At 40.8% G+C, this 22606-nt stretch overlaps 1 protein-coding gene across 1 annotated transcript in view; it reads left to right on the forward strand.

Annotated features, from left to right (window-relative positions):
- LOC138521836 (regulator of G-protein signaling 21-like) overlaps positions 1-22606 on the forward strand; it is a 493022-nt gene that overhangs the window by 394853 nt on the left and 75563 nt on the right. Inside the window, exon 3 of the mRNA XM_069634971.1 lies at positions 11665-11741. Within this exon, the coding sequence (XP_069491072.1) occupies positions 11665-11741 (77 nt within the window). The remainder of the gene's footprint in view (positions 1-11664; positions 11742-22606) is intronic.

A 22606-nucleotide genomic window follows, 5' to 3' on the forward strand; every position in this document is an offset into this window, starting at 1 on the left:
TCATTGACAGGTTCCATATATTTCACTGTCAGGACAGAACAACATTTCTGTAGGGTTATCTGGTACGCTAGTGGTTGTTCCGGTTTCTCAGCCAGGACCGATTTCGCTGGGGCCATTCACTGATTCATGTTCATTTCTTTTGACGACAAATTGTGGTGAAAATTTGTTGGGGTTGAATCTGTTGGAAGAATTGAATGCTGTTATTCACTGTTCTCCAGATGGAGTGCATCTAAATATTTGATCTCAACGAACTTCTGTTTCCCAATTATTGACTAGGCCTTTACTGACTGAATTAGATAAGGTACCGGCATGTTTATGGGTGGTAGATGATAATGACGTTGGTATTTTGCAAATTGAGCTTGTTAAAATTGTGTTGAAACCAGGTGTGAAATTGCCACGAATTCCACAGTATAAGATTTCAATTGACGGTGAACAAGCTTTGAAGAGTATAGTTTCTAATTTTGTACATCAAGGAGTGATTGAGTAAATTGCAGCAAGTTTGTGTAATAGTCCGATTCTACCGGTGTATAAGAAAGGGGATAATGCAATTCCTTTCCGTTTTATTATTGATTTGCGTGCTATTAATAAAATTGTTGCTCCACAATTTCCGACTGTACCTGATGTGACTACAATATTGACAATGATTCTGGTTTCAGCTACTAATTTTAGTGTTGTGGATTTAAAGAATGCTTTCTTTAGTATTCCTTTACATGTTGACAGTAGACATTTGTTTGCGTTCATCCTAGGGGGATGCTCGGTTACATTTACTCTTGTGCCACAAGGGTACACTGAGAGTCCAAGCATTTGTAGTAGAGCTTTGAAGGAACAGCTTGATACACTTCATTTGCCTTCCACCTGTACGTTGTTGCAGTATGTTGATGATCTTCTTTTAGCTGCAGAGTCAGAAGTTGCTTCCAAAGAAGGCACTGTGTTACTGCTTATTCATCTAGCAGAACATGGGCATAAGGCTTCATTAAAAAAGTTTCAATATTGTTGACAGGAGGTCAAAGGAGGGGAGAAGACTGACACCTGAACGATACAAAGTATCTCTAGCATGTCTGTCCCAAATACACAGAAAGAGGTCAGAACCTTGATAGGCATGGCGTCATACTGTAGATAGTGGATCCCTAACTTTTCATTAATGACAAAACCAATATTGGCATTGACAAATAAAGGCATTTCTTTGCCTTTACCGTGGAACATGGGTTGCCAGAAAGCTTTTGATCTGCTAAAGGCTTTGTTGTGTTCAGCACCAGTTTTGGGCACACCAAATTATGGCAAGGACTTTATTTTGTATGTGCATGAATGTGATGGATGCTGTTAGGCAGAATCACATGTAGTGCCCTTTGGGAACACTACATGCAATTAAGACTACACATGTCAGTACAATTTCACCATTGGTACAAGCCTGTACTACACAGTTATGTTGTAGCAGTGGCTGAGCAGGCAGACATTTCTCAAGAGTTTAGTGAGCAGTAGAACAAGTTACACAAATGAGCAACAAATACAGTGATTCAATATACACTTACTCAAGGTTTCTTGGTAAAATAATATATATTTATCTTCTCAGTCAGTTTGAAAACATTACACTAGCAAGAGCAGCTCAGTAACACACACTTATGAACCACAAATACACAACTGGTAAGTAAATGAACAAGTTTAGCTCCCCTGAAGTGGGAGCAAAATGGCACTTCAGATACTTAATAAGGGGTAAAAAGACAAGGTTATAAGAATTAACAGCCCAAATACATTCATAGACAGGGCAAAGGGTTTCAGTTAACTACAATCAGCAATTATTCTCAATAGGCCTGGGCCAAAGTCAATGGTTCAGAGTCTTTGTATAGGATAGCACAGTTCTTGTAGATAAAGGCTAAGTCTTTGCCACAGAGTTTAGAAGAATGTGGCTAGGCAAAGAGTTTGACAAATGTTTAGGGAAGGACAAGCCTTCGTAGTTGAGAACACTTCCATGAACTTTCGCAATGTCTGAAAAGATTTCCAGACCGTGTTTGCACAGTACCTTGTTAGTGAAGAAGGGCTGTAGCTGAGGCATTTGTTCCTGGCAGTTCGAGCAGCTCTCGCTGTTTCTGGGCTTCAGCCATGGGGACAAGAAGGAGGATGTCAGGAGGTTCCTGCACTGCCCACAGATGAAGCCAAAAGCTTTAGCAAGACGTCACTTTAAGGTGTGAGAGCCTTAAGGTCCACAAGCTGGTTTCCTTTCCTCTGGCTATTCAGTTTTCAGTAGCACTCTGACGATAAACCGACCAGATGGGGACGTTGTCCAGGTGGCTTATGAGTTGGTTGTTCCCACCAAACTCAAGGGAAGAAGCTAACCTTGAAGGGCTTCTCTGTTGATGGAGTTTCAGGCAATTCAGACCTGCAGCAGGGCTTCCCCTGTCATACAGGAGTTGCAGCAGTCCTCTTCCTTCAGCTCGTCTCTGGTTCTTTCGTTCCAGTGGTCGACTCTGCTTTCCAAGTCCCAGAGACCTGCCTTTAAACAGTTTTCCCCCATTCATTCCATGGCCAATCACACCAGAGTGCATTCAGGTCTCCTAAGATACTAAGCACAGGGAGTTTCGGGCACCTCCCTCACATCCTGTCCACCTCAGACACCCTGGTGTCAAAGAGGAGGGCTTGAGCACTGAAGCCCACCAAAGGCCAATGAACAAAGGGACCAAACCTAGTTTGGCATGCAGAGACAAACACAAAAAGGACCTTTCCTAAAAGAAATGGCAAAAAAAGTTGACCCGTGTCTGTTTTTACAGATATTTCTTGGGGGCCATATTGAAAAATATGGCCAACCCGATTTTTAGCTACCGTTGTTAGCGGTCAGGAAAAATCATGGTAGTTTGATCTAAACCACTGCCACCAGCCATTTAAAGTAGGAAAGGGTAAGATTTGACAGTTACATGAGTGTTTTGACTCAGGGGAAGCTAGGCAAGATAGTGTGTGCTGGTTCAGTAAATTTAAAGAGACTAGTAAAGTCAATTTAACTTTACATGAAATAGGAGACAATAGTCAGTCACGCAGAAGGTATTTAAACCTTGGGAAGTCTGAAAGACATCCCTGTGCAACTGCACCGATGGTGCTGTGTGACACACAGAAGAAGATGATGCCTATGGAGTTGTTTTAAAACACAAAAGTAAAACACATTGAAAATGAAAAGTTAAAATCCCAAAATATTAAAAAAGAGCTGGAGGGCTCTAAGGAAGAGGGAATTTAGCACTTGTGTGAGAAATCTCCCTTACAGACGTGCTTTGGCTGTGTTAACGCAGGAGCATTTACTTAAGAATAGACTGTGCGGTTATTTTTCCTTCACACTTCACCCTGTTGCATGCGCTTTGCCGAGATTTTTGAGAGCTGTAGCTGCTGCACCTCGCTGGAGAGGACCATACCAAGTCCTCTTGGCCACACAGACCGCTGTACGAGTGGAAGATAAACGACACTGGATCCACGCAACGCAAGTCAAGAAGATACCTTTTCCTCTGCCCCATGACAAAGGGGAAGAAAAGGAAATTGTTCACTTTGATACTCAACATAAGCCTGTTTTGCCTACGGAAATCCTTCCTGAGCGCGTGGGGCCTGGGGAGACTGCTGCTTTGCCTTCAAGTTCTTCTTTGGAATTTTCTTCACCATTGCGCAATTTTGCTTCCACTTCATCACTACCTTCAGAAAGCAACAACACTCTCTTCGCAGATCCCGCCGCACCTGGAGTCTTGAGGTCCGATTTGCATCCGAGACGCCGAACTTACAGCACAGCATCGGCTGTATCCACAAGTAATCATCATTGAGCCAGTCCCTTGTCACTCTTTTGCTGAAAAATAAATAAGAGGCAGGACCAGCAAAGTTACCTTCAAGCAAGATAGGCCACGTGGTCAGGAGCCACTGACGGATGAACTAAAAGAGCCTAACGGAGAGGGTGCTAAACTGACTCTGAGAAACAATGCCCCTTCCTAAATCCACTTGTGCGGAGCAAGCTATTGGTCTCATGGCTGATAAAGAATATGTTCATCGAAGATCATGGTCCTTGAGGACCCACTGTTTTTTAACCACAGTACTGGTCTGTTTCAGATTTATATTTACGCTTCAGTTCTGATACATAGAAAAGGTACATCCACTTGATAATCTGTTACCCACTGAAATAATCTCCACTGTGTCTCCACCTTTCATGCATCTGCACACTCTTCCTCCTCGAGACTCCCAGCATAGACAGGGTTATAATAATGACACTCTCTTAATGATAATGAATGAGACCCATGTGATTCTGAATAGAAAAAACTGCTGGGTGTGTTCACACTTGCCATATCACATGGAAAAGGGACTGGGCTGGTATATCCATCCTCTTCCTCTAACTACTGCATGCTATGCCTCTCTCAGGGCATTATTCTTTGGTCATTGGAATGATAGTATTTCTGGGAACTTTGATGTGACTAATCTGAATGAATTCGAAAAGTGAGTCTTAACACCTCTGGGATGTTCTCTCTTTGCAAATAGAAGCAAACTCAATGTTGCTTCTATTAGGCCTTATGATAGACTCTCTAGACCTTTTCAGTCATTGATTTCCTTCAAGATGGCTCCCGTAGGATACCGGGATGTCTTCCTATACGATTAATCAGAGCCCCAACTCTGTTTATTTCTCTATACAAAGGGAAGGTTCCCAGCCAATGGGTACATTTGAGGGTTGTACTAACATTGCAAATCTAACCAGTGAGGACAGACCTTTGTATGTAGGAGACCCTGTTTACTTTGTTTGGGCTTTGAGGCCTATCCTTGGTTACCTAGAGATTGGCAGGATACTTGTTATTTGGGTATCTTGTTACCAGGGATATACGTGGCTACCACCACTGAAGTATCTAGAGCTCGTCCAAGGTGGGATGAGAATGGTGACACATCTTCTCAAGTCATGGGTGATGTAGCAAAATCCTTTGTGCCATTTTGGGGACAGATAATGAACTCTGAGGCTATTAGACGACTAGCAAGGGTACTGGAAAAGACCATCAATAGGACCACTGATATTCTGTACAACATGACGCTAAAGTAAAAGGCAATTAGATTAGTGACCCTTCAAAATAGAATGGTGTTAGACATCATTCTAGCTGAGCGTGGTGGGGTATTCAAAATGGTGGGATCCGCATGCTGTGTTTTTGTACCCAACTCCTCCCCTACCATATTCAAGGCAATTCAAAATCTACATACCTTGAGTACTGAAGTGCATGTCCCAGAGGGAAACTGGAATATTAGTACTTGGTTCTGGGACTTGTTACGATCATGGGGTTGGAAGATCTTTGCAGTCTTAATGGTGATTCTTGGTATTCTTCTGTTCTGTTATTGTTGTGTACAATGTCTCCCTGTCATATGTTCCATGATAGGAGGATGTTGTGCACAAGCAGTAGGTACAATAGGACCTAGGATACAAGTGCCTGAGAAAACAACCAATGCCTTATTAATGCAGGATATTACCATGAAAGAAATGATGGAAATTGATGTTTTTGAGGAATGTGATTCAGGATGTACAGACATTTATCCACAGTTCTTCAATAATACAAATGTTTGAGTAAATGCTCTTGGTTTAGGCCAAAAGGAGGGTTTATTAAACCATATTTGCATATATACCGCCTGATTATGAACATTGGCCTAAGACATTCGCATTTGTATTAAAACCTATGATTAACTAGATTTAGATAGAATTGACTTCACTGCATCTTGAAAACATCTGCCATTTTGATCCCAACTCCCGCTTCCTATTCAGAAATGATTAACCATGTTTTCAGATACCACTGAGCAGAATGACCTTTGAGCCTATGTCAACACTAGGACTGCCAAAAGGAGAAATGTTTGTCCTGTGCAAAGAGACCTTGTAGTCAAAATTAACTCCCATTCAAAGTGTTATCTGTGCCTCAGACTCATCCTCTTTCAAACAATGACACACAAAGCAAAGCAACTACAGCTGTGTGTTTTGGAAGAAATCCTTTATGCATCTCTTGGAACAGGACTTTTCCTAAAGCTCAAGAAACAAGGAAAGATCTACACAGCTGAATACAACAACATTTGCCAGTATTGTATCTTTAAGGAACCTTGGAACCACAGTGAACCTCAATTCAAGTGTTGTCTGCATCAATAGCTTCTGCCATATACAAACATCAGAACCGAATGGCAGGCAAACTAAAACCATGTGCCTTTGCAATAATCTATTGAATTTGTTTCTTGCAACTGGGCTTAACTTAAGCTGGAGAACCAACATCGGCATTGAATCTCCAAGGATAGGACAACATGCCAAAAGTGTAAACTACTATTGTTATATTTGTCATGTGAACTGGGCACAAAACCAAATTTGTAACTTATTAGTTTGGAGAAGGGTGTTGCAATGACCAGGACTGCGTATAAATACTGCATGCTTTGTGATGACCAGCACTCTCACCCCTCACTGTCTCTGCTGGTACACACTGCGAGACGCTTGGGAGCAAGTTAGCTATCTGCTTTGATAGTTGTATCTGTACAGAATAAAGTTATATTCATAACTTTGACTACGTGACTGGCGGATTCAATTTTTGGTGGTACTCCTCGATATTCCTTGGTGATCTATCACCATTTGATGGTTCAGATTGTAAATCTAAACCAACAGAGACAAGGGAGACCTAATGATGTATTCCCCTTTGGATGGCAGCACTCCATCTGAGTGCAACATTTAGTTTCCCCTTTTGATAGCTGCACAAGTTGTCAGTAAGCAGACATTGAATTTTTTATTTTATTTGTGGATTATTCATTTTTATCAGGTTGACTCTAGGCAAAAAACTAGGGCTGATGATGCAGCTTAACTTAACAGAAACGCTCGTTTGGGCATCTACCTCATGGTCTTAGCCCATCAACTGCTGGTGGTCTGTGGAAGGAGAACAACCAATGCTACTGGGGGCCTCAGCAGCTTTACCAATCACATACATCCTCTGCACCGCAGAGCAGAGCCTGGAGGCTCAGGAGACTATTGCAATTGTGACAGTAGAGATGTTCAATGACATCGAGAAGGCACTAGCATAGGGGGAGAGGAAGCAGGAATGTTTTCTGACAAGACAACTAAAGGTGCAGAAGAGGTTGATGACAATGTAAACCCTCATGTGTAAGCAGTAAGGTCATCAATGCCATGAACAGAGTGTTTACACTCTGCTCTCGTGTAATGGAGTGGCTCGAGTGGTAGCATACCCATCACATTCCGGAAATTTACGCTGGTTCCTCCAGTGTCAGGTAGCATTAACTCCTTCATCACCCTTTTCCCCATTGGAGGTCTATTCGGGAAGATGTGGGCATTGTGGGATTGTGAGATGGCGATGTTTGTATACATTTTAGTTTTAAAATGTTGGTGTATATGGTTGAATTTGCATACGCTAAAGGTAATAATGGTGGTAAATTAAACAAGTGACTTCTGTCTGCTTTGTTCGAGTGTGCACCCAAATATTGTCAACACATTCCAGCCACAGATCCTGCCCATTCTGTGCAGCAAGTTTCCCAGGTTAAGATTTCTCCATGTTCTCCTCCTTGCTGTCTGTAACCTGCTGTTTCAGGCCAAGCAGGGGCCACAAGCACCTGATCGCTATATTGTTTAACATGCACAAAAAATGACAATCTTGCTAAACTTGTCTGGACTATATGTAGTTCTGCATTTTTTTGTTCGTTTATTTATTTATGTATTTATGTTGGATACATGTGTCACTTTGTGCCACCACAAGTCGAAAGAGGGAAGAGAGAAACACATCTTCAAATCCTTGTAACAATCAGATCAGGTAGGTGCAGTTGGAAATTATGATTGATGGAAAAGTGCAAGCAGCATGCCGGAACCTATGATTGCAAACATGAAACAGGAACACTTCTGTTGTGTAATGCAGGCATTTCCCTTGCCATTTTAAAAAAAAGGATGATGGAACTTTTTTACTGTTTTTTCTATTGTGTGATGGAAAGTGCTTTTTGCTTCCAAACTGGATACTTCTTAAGAAAGTTGAAGGGGATGGTTTTGGGTATCCAGCCTATGTGGTTACCACTGTGGTTTGCACTGAGAGACTCCAGGCATTGGCTTTTAAGGAAGGGGTTAACACTCGAGACAGTTTGCTTCTAGAGAAGTGATCTTATTCCCCCTTCTTGCCACATATGTGGGTGTCCATGAGCACAATGCCAAGCATGTCTTCTATGGTTAAGGTGTGGAAAAGCAGCATGGTAGACTTATTGGATAATGTGTATCTGCACAAGGAGACATATTTATGGGGAAATCCATCTTTAGCACAAGATAATGAGAAACATCATTGATGTAGCTGAGTGAGGGCTGGTATCCTGAGATTTTGCGTTGTGAGAAGTGGCACAATATGATTGACGTAGACTATCCCAAATGAATGCATACGTTGGCAGAGAGTGAAAACATTCTAACTGCTCCCACTCTCCCCAACCTGTTGGGAAGGTTGATGGATGGATTAGACATTCTTATCAATGAAGCCCTTACTGCTGCCCACTGTCCCTTTCTGACATCCCATCCTCCTCTTACGAACATGACACTATTCAACGTCTTCATCCTTCTCATCGCACTTCTCTGACTCTCGATCAATCCCTTGGTCCTCTCAATTCCTTTCTGACCTTCTATATCTCTTTGTGTCACTTCTCACAACCTCTCCTTTGTTGTGCTGGGGCGCTTTGACTTTCCCAAACCCTCAATAGCCATCCACTTTGAATTTAATTCTCACCTCTCTGAGCACTCACTGTACTCCATCCACAACCAGCCTCCTCAATCTAGTGAGAACTCTCTTGACCTTGGATTTCACTCTATGTCTCATGCTGAACTCTTCAAAAATGGAAACCATCTTTCTCCCAGATTCCAAGGCCATCAGTACACTTTCCTCTTCTATCTCCTTCCTGCCTGACCTTTTTGCGCCCTCACACAATGTTTGCAATATTGGGGTCCTCTTGGACAGTGGCCTATGACTGCAACAAGTCATCACTAACACTGTCTCTGCTGCTTGTATTAACCGCCTCATCGTTCAGAAAATGTGCCCCTTTCTTACTAACCACAATACAAAAACTGTAATCTCCACTCTTCTGTTCATCAAACTGGAAAACTCCCCAAGCCTAATCCTTTGCCTTCCTCTCTATTATTTCCTCCCTCTAGACAAGATCCTCAACTTTGCTACTCACACTCTTCACATTCTCCCCCACTTCTACCTACTGACAACATGCTGGTTGGCTCTACATGCACAACTACTCTCCTCCTAGTCTACAACGTTTGCAATGGTCTTTCTTTTCAATACATGTCTGATTGTATCACAGTTTACTCATTATTGTGTTCATTCTTATAGTCCTCTGAATTCAACTTGACCATCCAATACACCATTTAAAACCCTCCCGGTTCTTCCTCTCATTTCCACTCTTTCTCTCTCCTCACTATGCTCCACTAGAACCTACTTCCCATAACAATCAATGCCTGCTCAACTGTGGATATCTCCTAAACTCAGCAGAAACTTCACTTACTTGCTACGGAGGTATCTTCCCCTATGTTGTGCCCCATTCGTCCTACCTGACCCCTTCCACTGCCTCCAGTGATTCTTAATGTAGTTTTATATATTTCATTAGTACTCCTTTTTAATTTGAAGCTCTTGCCCCATTAAATGTTACCTTTGCAAGTCACTTGTTTTCTAATGTACATTTTTTTTCTGCCTGTTTTGTTTTGCCCCTGGTGTATATCTTAATGTATTATACCCTCATAAACTGGTGGACTACTTGTTCTCATCTTGATGCTATTGGTCAGGCATCCTTCATGAGAATGATTCTGCCATTTGTAAATGTATTATCAATAGTCATTTCTGATCGAAATTGACATCCCTGAACTCCAAATAAATATAAATCCAAACACAATTGGTTATCCATTGGCATCACTGCCTCTGCTCACACCATTGTTCACTTTAAAAAATCTCGGTCCCTGCTCCCTCTACTTTCCACCCCTTTCGTCAGTGACCACATGTGCACTCTCTTGCCCCTTACCTTGATGATGTAAGAAGCTCTCTCTCCTCTCTCTTCTCTATTCATGCCTCTTCCATTGCCCATTCTGTTTCCGACGTTCACAATGCAGTTATGACTCCCTATGACTAGGAATATCCTATATGCATATTCACACCTTCCTGCCCCTGTCCTCAGGCTTGGATCACCTCTGACATCTGGAACCCCAAAATAAGTATGTGCAACGACGTACGATGCTGGTGCAAATACCAACCTCCATCCTACTCCTAGATTACACCAATCTCTTGCTTCTCTCTCCTCTGCATTGGATTCTGACAAATCATCCACAAACTGAATCTCCTCCCTTTACAATTATCCCACAAAATGTACATACCCATCAAGCTTTGCTCAGAAATATTCATTACCACTCCCCTCTCTGCTAATGATTTTACTCCCTACGTTTCCTTACTTTCCCTCTAAAAACACCAATACTTGTGACACCATCACAGCTCGTTTTCCCTCTCTCCTCCACTGCTCTTTCTGCTCTAGTTTCCCCTTCTCTACTCTAGACATCCCTTCTCACTAGACAGGATGCAAACACATTTCCCTCTGTAGAGAGAGCAGCTTTTAACAATTCCCCTTAGTAATAATATATTGAAATGGCAGTCACAGCCGGGTGAGCATAATAGCGCAACATTGCGCCTAAAGCATTGTGCTTGATAGCAATGTTGCTTTAACGCCTCTCAAGCTTCATTAATATCACAGGAACGATTTCCACATCATCCGTGCACCTCAAACACTAGGACTATTGACACATATTAAACGTTGGACATGCTCCTTTTGCCTCTCAGAACCTCAAGAAGCCCATTTGACTTCAAAGTTTTAATATTGTGTTTTCCATGTTGATTATAGAAGACAGCACATCCAAGCAATAGGCCATCAGCTGCAGCATACATGGAAAGCGTGTGTCTCAAATTTCACAAACATATGCGATTGGTGTGAAAGGAATTTCAGTTTTACACCACTATGGAATTCTACGGCTCAGCGAGATACCGAAACATTTTCCTTTTACTCTTGCTTTCTTTGTCTTTTGCCATTCCCTTCATTTTATGTTTTTCCATTTTCAAAGTTGCTTCTGAATAAGCCACATACTGTACAAGAAAAACACTGAACTATCGAAATAGTTTCTGAAATATCTCAGCTGACATTCTTTGCAGAGGCAAGCATGCAATGCCTATCATGTTTGTGAACTATGTAAACAGCATTCAGCAATGTGAACATGTATATTATATTGTATCTGATGTACTAATAGACGCATCGAGAAGAGCCGTGATATATTGATAGTATAGCACATTGGTGTATTGTCCCCATTCAAGGTTATTACAATATAATTGGGGTAAATGTTATTGATATAAACAAAAGCAACATACTACGTCAGAATATTTGACTGCTGAGCGTTTCCATTGCTTGCTACTGTGCTATTACTCACAGTATTGTTTCAATGTGGCCCATTTAATGACACGTGTCGCCTTAGTTCCAAGAGGGTACACATCTAGCAATGTGCACTATATCATCATACGAATTCCTCCACTCTATACCCACACCACAGTTACATCTATCAATTGCAAGTTATCTGTTTTTGCTGCACAGCAGAGTATCAAAGACTGTTTTAGCAAAAGATCTCAATGCTATTTTCAAGGGTAGATGTTGTTTTCACAGGTCGAGCTCGAGTGAAGACACGGACGGCGCTGACTCTGTAGACAAACTGCTGTCCACTAAAGGTAGGACGAATCCTCTGACATCTTCCATTTAACACAGTCACCCGAGAGCCAAGGGGATAGGTGCAAACATGGTCGCTCGCCAGATTCACTTAGTTTGAGCTAAGCTATGGGAACAGGTGTCAGTTATCAAACATCTCTTTCAGATCCGCCCATTCGGGAGTTTGTTGCTTTCGATCAACAGCAAAAAGAGTGCATAGTTCACCAATATACTCATTCTCTGGGGTATACACCCGCTCCCCCGCCCCACTCATGTAGAAACCTGTACTCCTGGCCCATCTGTAAGCCTCCCCCCTAGTTTGGTTCCAACTCACTAAACTAATCAACTCGCTAATTGTAAGGCTGTGTCTGATGCCTGGGCATTAATCATAGTCGTAATATTGCCTATTTGTCAAAGACATTTGTTTTGAGACGTGGCTAAAGGCATGCTGCCATCTTCATTTCTATGCATCTTTCCTCAAAGTGAACACCCTAATGTGCAAGCTTTCTCCCTCGGGAAGGATTCTGAATGTATGGGCAAGTAAAAAGGCAAGGGACATTTGAAGTCAATAATCCATATAGGGGGATTGTATAATGAATGCAAATCCGAATTTCGACTTGTGAAAATGTTACTGGATCTTACAAAATGACCCCTGTCTCGTTTGAATAAAAGTATGTGTTTTTGTGCTGCTGTTTTTATAGTGCAAACCTTGCTGTGAACAGTGGTCGAAGTGCATGAAAATAAGAAGTAGTGGAACTATGTTCCCTGATACCCTGACATTGCTCCTCACAAACCCCAATGCCACGCCCAATACAAATCGCATACGTGGGTCCCACCTCTCCTCCATTCCAACCCCACCACTGTTCAAAGGCTGAAAGAAACACAGTGAAAGAAAATGCAAAATGAATTTGAAAAGACCCCCATTGCCTTTATTCATTGCCCCCCACGGCATGCAACTTTACGCACTGTCCCCTTTCTAATCACTCACCATTGGCACCTCTTATGGGGCATGCTGAATATTAAAGCCGCCACTCCCACCTACACATTAACTGCAAACAGGGCAGCCCCTGAGGTATTTTCCCATTAAGTTGCTTAAATGCAAAGGGAACATTCCAATTACTGCAGGAGCAGGGCTATGATGGGGATTGGGAGTGGGCTTTGGCTCAAGCAGGCCACTGAAAAAATAAAATAACATAAACCCAGCAGTTCTGCGATAGCCCACTGTGGTGTGAGATTTGAGCTGACCCAGCAGGTTCTTCTAATCCCTAGTTCCTACACTTTTATTTTAAAATGAAACCTTTCCGGAACGGTTTCCTATTGAAAAAAATAAAAAGGATAGGACTGATAAAACGTAATTAAAAAAAGGTAGAGGAGAACCGCTCCCAACCGCTCCCACCAACTTTAGGCACTGGTTGTGAAACAACAGAGCACTCTGTAGCAGGGGTATACTGCAGTAGGATACAATGATACAGATAGAGTTGGAGTTATAGGCAACGCTACACTTGAAAGGATACAGCTTACATGAATGGTATGCAGTTTAGAGGGTGCCTGCGACATTGCCCAGAACTGTTGCTAGGGTCCTCCCCAGTGTGACACGCTAAGACGTGAATGGGGAGTGGGTGGGCAAAACAAACCAAAAGTAGAACGATGCGCTTGCACCATATATTAGGTAAACGGGGGGCTGCAGTGGACTGGATGTTGAGGATACCTTGCCTAGGTATACCACTGTGAAATACGAAACAAAGAAGGGGGGTTTTCCAGTCTTGCTGCGCCGACACCAAAAGATATTACAAACTGCTACAATTGCAGGTTTATTGTGGTTTGAAAACAGCCTGACACGTGTTTTGAGCGATTCTTGCTCTTCATCTGAGGCTGATGGGTTTATACAAAATACATTTAAGCAAAAATAAATTGAAACGTACAAACAATTATGTATCATTGCGAAATTAATTGAAAGAAACATAAAATGCATGGAAGTGGGGGAGAAAACAAGAGGGGTTGGGATACCAACACAACCCCGTACCCAATATATACATTTAGACATTTTATACACGGAAACACATGGAGGGGCAGGACGACAAAAAACAACCAATTTTTTGGGGAAATATCCATACAATAATACAAAAAGACACGTAACAACCATAATCAAAAAAGTTCAATTAAACACGTAAAAATTGGGAGGGAGAGGGAAAAATTAAATGAAAATTCATTTGTGCCATACCATTCAATTTTGATTGCAATTGTTGTTGATACATACGTGATTATAATTGATGAGTACCGGTTGGGATTAGAGAGATTTATAGGCGGAGAATAGAAAAAGAAAAAAGAGAGAGAGAGGGGAAAAGGAACAGAGCAAAGCTATTAGAGCATTGTTAACACAGGCTTTTTAGGTCTGAAATGACCAATTGGCTAAGATAGACAGTGCTAAAAGATACCTTAAGGTTGTTTAGGCGAAACCTTGGCTTGCAAGTATTATTTCTGTTAGAATACAATGAAAAAAAGGAGGATTGGTATGTTTACATGCTTGCTATACTTAAAGTAAAAGTAGTATCCCAGTGTTAACTATCAATTCTAACATACCTTATTAATTCTATAGCTTCGCTGTTGCGGAAATCTCTTCAGTGAAGAGTTTAGACTGCGCAATTTCAACGAAGGAACATCCATTGGGGAATCCCAGTAAGGAGTAGGTAGAAGGAGAGCAAAAAAGAAAGGGGATAGAAGAGTACGAATTAGAAAGCTTTTCACATGGCCCGTGCCTTCAACCATGCCTCTGGTGCTTGATTGACTAAATGCGCTCATTCCAATATGACTGTAGACTTAGGGACTGTATGCAATTAACTCACCCCGGTGGTCTAAAATTACGGAACGGAACAAGCCCCTCTCGCGCGTCCGCTCCTGGTGATTCCTGATATTTTGTGCAAACTCAATGGGAGGAGCCTAAGCGCCAGCAGCATCCGCGGGCAAACTCGTCATCTTGAAGCAGTGTTATTGCTGTCGGCGCATGAAGGGAATGCCCCGGACATAACACATTTCCCAGTTACTAATTAAACTGTGAGCATTGGGCGCAAGGCAAGGATTAATAAGAATACACAGTCCGATGATAGCAATTGTTGCGAAGATTTCTTAAGATTGTCGGCCTAATTATATATGTAGGAAAAATTGCATATAATTGTGTGAAAAAAGATAATCAAACTATTTTAAGCGGTCCGATTGAAAAGAAATGTATATATTGGACTAGCGGCAAGGTGTCGGGTCCACGCCAGAGTGGCTGAATAATAGAAATGAAAGTGATAAAAAGGGGACAGTTAGTCCAAGCAGTGCATCTCTGATTAAAAGTTTAAACTCTCAATGCTCTGTTCCATAAACAACTGAGAAATATAGCAGGATAATCTGAATGTGCATTTCTTGGATTGCTATAGGTGTTAGCACGAATTGCATTGTGGATTACGGATATACATGTAAAAAAGACCAAGTATAAAAGTGCAGGAACAATGAAAATATTACATGTTTTCCAGTTCTAAAGACCTCCAAAGGTAAATTGTAAATGTGGAACCAATTTAAAAGAAAAGAGTTTATAAAAAAACTGCAAGCTCATGATCTGAGTTAAGACCAGAATAGACTGTCCTGTATTTACAAATGAGCCTCGCTTCAAGTCTACGCAGATTAAGGATCAAGTTGCCTCCTCTTGGGGGCAATTCTGCTTTAACAAGCCCTACGAATCTAATGTTTTGTTTCAGATCCAATTGATGTTCTTCTTGCCAATGGCTGGCAGGCGGAAATTTAGCATCCTGATTGGCTATAGTAGATAGATGTTCTCTTATCCGCGTTTTAAGTGGTCTGATGGTGCTACCAATGTATGTTTTATTGCAAACACAGATAATACAATAAACTGTAAACTTGGTATTGCAATTAATGAAAGTTTCAATCTGGTGTGTCTGACTAGAATGAAATACAAGGTTGGAGGTCTCCAATGCATATGGACACATAGAACAGTTGCTGCATTTATGGAACCCTTTAAACTGATCTTGATTTAACCATGTTTTAGGGTGCTTTTCATTGCGCATAAAAGATGGGCTGAGTGTGTTCTTAAGGGTGACCCTTTTGCTGAATGTGAGGTTGGGCGAGGGGTCAATCCAATTGGAAATGTCCGTATCCAGATGCAAGAGGTGCCAGTGTTTTTTCAGAATTCTGTAAAGAATGTGACTGTCTTGGTTGTATCTGGTAATCGGCGAATCTTGTGTATTCCTAATCTAATCGATGTGTTTTTTGGTTGGAGTAGGTCCCTCCTGGCTAACCTGCTGACATTTTCCGCTGTGACTGATATCTGTTTGATATTATAGCCTCTTTGGGCAAATCTGTTTAGGATAAGTCTTTTTTCAGAATCATAATCATTAAGGTTTGTGCAGTTGCATCGGGCTCTAATTAGTTCTCCCTTTGGGATATTAGTGATGACATGGTTTTTGTGGCAACTGTCTGCATGTAGGGTTGAATTGACTGAAGTGCTTTTGCGGAAAGTCTTGGTTATGAATCCAGAATCGCTGTTAGTGATTGAAAGGTCCAGAAAATCAATAGTGTTAGGGCTGTAAGAGCAAGTGAATTGGATGCCCCATGAGTTACCGTTCAAGTATTTGACAAATGAAAGTAATTGCTGCGAATTGCCTGACCAAAGCATAAAAACGTCGTCGATATAACGTTTCCAGAGGTAAATGTGAGGTTTGAACTCGTGATTAATGTAGACAAACTGCTGTTCAAAGAAATGCATAAAAATGTTAGCAAGCGCAGGGGCGAAGCTGGCCCCCATAGCTATCCCAATAAGTTGCTTGTAATAGTAGTTGTTGAAAAGGAACACATTATTTTGAAGTGTGAACAGTAAAAATTGTTTGAGCATCTCAATATGCACATAAAAAGAGGCAGAAGATTGTCTGAAAATGTAGTCCACACTTGATATGGCCATATCATGTTTGATAGAGGTGTATAATGATTTAACATCTAGAGTAACCATTAGCAAATTCGTTTGAAAAGTTACCTCTGTTAAAATTTGAAGAACATGCATGGTATCCCTAATATATGCTGGTGTAGTGAGCATGGCAGGCAAGAGACATTCATTGATATATAGTGACATGGGTTCCAGGAACCTCCTCCAGAGACAGTTACACCACAAGCAGCTGCCACAGGCGATGGCATCAAAGGAGCACACCCATTAAAAGGAAGAAGCCTCCTACCAGGGTGCTGCATTTTTAAAGGTGTTTGATCCTAGGAACAAGGGAAGGGGGCTGGATTAGAGTAGACAGGAGGGATCTGTAAAGTGGATGAAGCCGCCTTCTCCAAAATAGTTAGTGATATCTCTGTTAAATTGCCAAGAAACATTGTCCATGTTTTTTTCAGTGCAATAGATAGCTGCAGCTATAGCCAATGTTATAGGAAAATGAAACATTGCAAAAAGCCATTTGCAGGTCAAAAACATGCAAATGCCACCAGGTCAGAAGTGTGGGGAGAAGAGGACACCAAGTGAAATGTGGGAGTTGTAGGGGGTCTAGGGATTAAGTTTGCCACACAATTTTTCTGTAACCTTGGATATAGCTGTGGGGGGCATTGGAATGGGGAGGGGATGTGAGGAGGCCATATGTTGAGTTGGGGGAGCTGGCACAGATGAGGAGGCACTTGGTGATGGAAAACAATTGTTTTTTTGCCCATTTTTCCAATACTTGTGGCTATAAAAATGCACATGGCTGAGGTTATTTGTAGTCTATATGCCAGGACTCCCATTCATGCATTAAACATAACTGACCCCATTTAGCTTCAAACAAGGAAAGTTCCAGCCCCCTCAGGCCATGTTGCCTTATAAAACAGCACAAGTTACAAGTCCACTTGACCACTTAGAGCAACATGGTTTGCGGGAGCCTCACCCTTACTTACTTTGAAGCTAAGCAGGGTTCACCTTGGTTACTTCACAGATGGGAGACAATCCACAGTCCAGGATGCCACGTGTTTTCTTTGTTTTAAATATCTCATAACACATAACAAAACATACAGGATCTGCATTGTTTTTTTTAAACTGTGATACTGCCAGTCCTTGAAAGTAATGCACTCTAAAAGGCAAGCTAACATGAGGCCCACATGAAAAGAGGCACTATTTCTGGGTATGGAGCTGCTAATACATGGGGAATTTCAGATCCAGCTTACACGTGTGAGGCAAACTAGAATAACCTATATATATATATATATATATATATATATATATATATATATATATATATATATATATTCAGTGAAAAAACTTTGTTAAAGGGACGTTATGGTTCCAAGTAAAACCGAAAAACCCTTGAAATTCGCCAGTTATGGTAAGCTAAGCAACCATAACTCACGCCACCACCGTACACTGCTAAGACTAACACCCAGGACATCAAAGATGACATCACAAATGTCATTGATGACATCACTGATGACATCACATGTCTGGCTCACTCTTTTTTCTTTTGCTGACATATCTAGGCCATATGGTTTTCTTCAGTAACAGTCAGAAACTAAAAATGTTATTTTATTGGTAGACGTATCCTTCAAGTAGGTTCTTACAGTAATTCCCTTAGAGTCCAGTCACATCATATGAAACATATACATACGGGAAGACACAAGCTTGAAAGACAGCAATCCTTTTTGTGCATAAAGATAATCAATAGACTTATGAGCACTTTCTGATAGTTCTGTTGTTTTTTTTATGGCTGTACCTTCCCTGTATATGGTCATATTTGTATACATTGTACTCACACTACTTTCCTTAGGGTCCAGTAACATCAAGTGATACATATACCTAGGGTAAATAGCAGCTTTGAAACAGAGCAATCATTTATTTGCATGAAAATAATCAGTTAAATTATGAATTGTTTCTGCTACTACTTGTGCTTTTTTGCTAACTTCACTTTCCCTGTATATACCCATATTGGTATGTGTTCTTGTGTCTTTGTGTTTTGTCTATAGTAATGCAATTATGTAATACATGTGTTTTATTAGCTACTTATTACATATTTCACAGTACACAAAAATCTATTAAGAAAACAATTATCATTTTATTATTCAACATATTAACATTACGAATATTATACCTTCATCTTGTACGCTGCACACAATGTTATGTTTCTGTATGAGTAGCTTAGTATACTAGATAGAACCCCATAATAGAATGCTATTTATATTAATGCATCGTTCAATGCACTAATTAGGGTATGATATTTATCACAATGAACCTTGACACTTGTTTCGCAACATTATAACAAGAATCTCTTGTACACATATTTCATGAAAAGTACATACACATGTGATGTCATCAGTGATGCCATCAATGACATTTGTGATGTCATCTTTGATGTCCTTGGTGTTAGTCTTAGCAGTGCACGGTGGTGGCGCGAGTTATGGTTGCTTAGCTTACCATAACTGGCGAATTTCAAGGGTTTTTCGGTTTTACTTGGAACCATAAAGTCCCTTTGACAAAGTTTTTTCAATAAATTTCATAGGTGTTTAGTAGCGTAACTTAACCATAACGTCCCTTTAACAAAGTTATTTCATTGAATTTCGTAGGTTTTTAGTAGTGCAACTTAACAATAATGACTTTCACCTTATATACATTTCATATGGAACTGACTGAATCTCTTCTACTGTACTTGATGTCCGCAAACTCATTTAATGTTCGCGGACATGTTCGAAGAACAGTACCACTACCTAAAAACTTTGGGGGGGTATGTTTGATTGTTATATCATAACATAGGAACATTGAACAAATTTAAAAAAAAAAGCACACAAACACATTATATGTACTAATACATAAGAAATGTAACCCATATATACAACACACTAACCATTCATTTAAATGCACTATGTTCTAAAATGGAATATACCATAAGAAAATAAATTGGCTTCCAACATAATTACCTCACAAACACGACAGAACTGAGAACAAGAGCAGACCCACTGAGTACATAGGACATATCTTACCTGAAATAGTAAGTGTACTTAATTTTATTCATATATTTATAAACTTTCTGTATTAGATAAAAAAATATATTATCTTTTTTTTTTCTCTCACAGAAATGTCTAGTACTCTGGAATGGCTAGAGGCACATTTACCACATGAAGAAATGTCACAAGATAGTGAAACTAATGGTAAACACTTTATAATATAAACCAATTAATTATTATTATTTTGTATACATTTAACATATATATATATTATTTTGTACAGAGCATACCAAAATAGAAAATACTTTAGAAAAACCTGTTATGGATAACACTTTTCACAGTATAGAAGAAAAAATGGATTTATTGTTGACTAATTTTAATAATTTGAAAACTTTTGTGGAAGATCATTTTAAACCAAAAACCTTGTACCATTGCCCCACATGTACTTGTCCCTCCTCACCATATACCAGTCAATTATCCCCAAACCCTCTACATAACCCAAAACGTTTTGATGAGACTTCCATCCCTTCTTCACCTAATAACAATCATGATGAAACCCCTAATTCTCCTGTTTTTGTTTTTGTTTCTGCCTCACCTTCTCGGTCATAAATTATTAATATATGTTAAATAAAGTTTAATTTTTATATTGTGTTGTAAATAGTTTCGTTTTTTTTTTTTAAACAAAGTAGGTGTCCGCGGACAGTGCAGGTGTTCTGAAATGTTTGTAAATAAACAAAAATGGAGGTGTCCTGAAGAACACTATACCTGTTCTTACTGTTCGCTAGAAAGATGAAACTATTCTAAAAACACACGCGGTGTCCTGAAATGTTCGTAAAAAAAATAAATTATAGTGTCCTAAAGAACACTATATCTGTCCGTAGTGTTCGCTAGCAAGTTCAAACTGTTCTAAGAACACACGCGGTGTCCTGAATTGTTCGTAATTAAATGAAAATGGAGGTGTCTTAAAGAACACTATACCTGTCCGTACTGTTCGCTAGCAAGTTGAAAATGTTCTAAGAACACAATTGGTGTCCTGAAATGTTCGTACATAAACGAAGATGGACGTGTCCTGAAGAACACTATATCTGTCCTTACTGTTCGCCAGCAAATTTAAACTGTTCTAAGAACACACGCAGTGTCCTGAAATGTTTGTTTCAAGTGTGAAACAATTTTAATTAGTTCAGGACCCGAACAGTGTCGGTAGAACATAAACGCGCATGCGCTAGCCAATCTCCGTGCATTTGGTGTCCTGCGGACATGCGCTTCCTTCGCGGACTTGTTCGCGAACGGATCATATGACCGCGCCCACGCTGATCGCGTGTTCTGAATGCGGACACTGTTTGGGTCCCCGAACAAATTAAAAGTACATTTTCAATTAATCCATGATATTTTTCAATAAAATCTCACCATGGCACAAGTCCCACATAGTAATACTGAGTTTCTACATACCTTTTGAAACTTTTGAAACTTTTTTTTGTGTTCGCTCTGTCCTCAGACAGCGCGCATGTCCGCGGACCGCGCACAAGCACCCCTATAAAAGACCACGCCCAGGAGCTTATTCTCATTTTGTTTCTGGTTATTCTTCAGAGCACAGCTATTTCTCCAGCAACTTGCTGATTACACCATCGAGATGGCATCCCTGGCTGCAGAACTGCCACCTGGTGCTGCACCTGCTTCAGCACCACCCCCACCCCCTCCACCACCACCACCTCCCCAAGGGCCTGAAGAGGGGAACAGGAGTAGGATGCGGAGGAGGAAGAAGAGGATGATGAGAATGAGGTAGAGGAAAGCCCTACTACCCGCACTAGGCGTGAGTCTTGAGTGTGGCGGTTATTTACCATTCATGGGAATGTTCCTAAGGCTCGTACAAACCGTGTTTCCTGCAACAAGTGCAAAATGATACTCAGTCGCGGGAAGCACGGTAAGTACAGCTTTGGGACCACTACTATGAAGCGACACCTGAGGTCATTTCACTCTGGGGCTATTCGCAGGGTTGTACCTTGCGAAGAACGTAGCAGGTTGATTTCCTATACTTCATCCTCTGTTTCTGATCCTGTCACCACAAGGACCACCTCTGTGGGACAGCGTCTTCCTCAAGCTGCCTCACAGGCCATAGAGAATGCTGATGACCCTTACCTTTCGAGGGTCACAGTTGTATGTATGTACTGTGACACAGTACTCTGCAGGGGGGAGCGACTTCGTAGTGCTTTTGAGACTATCGTCTCAGAGCACGAGAAGATCTGCTCACTACCCAAATAAAACCCACTCTACATCTTCCTCTCTCAGCTCGCCCTTTCTTATCCCTGTGGTTGGTGTCGCCCCCTTTACCTTCCTTTCCCCTCCTCTACTAGTGTGTCATGTATAAAAAAACAAAAAAAATACAAAATATCAAAAAAAATAAATAAATAAGGCTCTTTTCAGAGCCGCCTTTCACGCCTTTCACAGTTAAAAAATAGAAGGGAAAATAAATGAAGCAGGGCCCTTTGTATTTTTTAGAAGTCCGCGGACAGTTCGCGAACATTTAAAAAATTGGGTTGCTACCCCATCACAAACATTGCAATTTTCTCTGGAGGAAGTGGTGGCTCTGAAAAGAGCCTTTGGGAGGTGTTTGTAAGTCAAACATTATAAATGCTTAACACCTACTTCAAAATGGTTGTAATTCCAAAAAAGGTCGCAATGCATTTTGTACATTTCAGAGAAAAATCAGATTGCCAGCATAAGTAAGATGGATTTCATCTCTGTGAAAAATGTATGTACTACGAAACATAATATTTTCATTGTGAAAAGAGGACATGCCAAAATCTCTTAGAAAGGCACAAACAGCCTTATTAACATTGTGCCTTGCTTTTTCCATTTGTGGACCAAATGAAGACGAACAAAGCCACATTTGTCTCTGCGCAATCCGTGAAAATATCACTTGAGAATTATGAAACATGTC

Source organism: Ambystoma mexicanum, chromosome 1q (genome assembly GCF_040938575.1).
Source record: "Ambystoma mexicanum isolate Mex_15411 chromosome 1q, UKY_AmexF1_1, whole genome shotgun sequence".
Classification (NCBI taxonomy): domain Eukaryota; kingdom Metazoa; phylum Chordata; class Amphibia; order Caudata; family Ambystomatidae; genus Ambystoma; species Ambystoma mexicanum.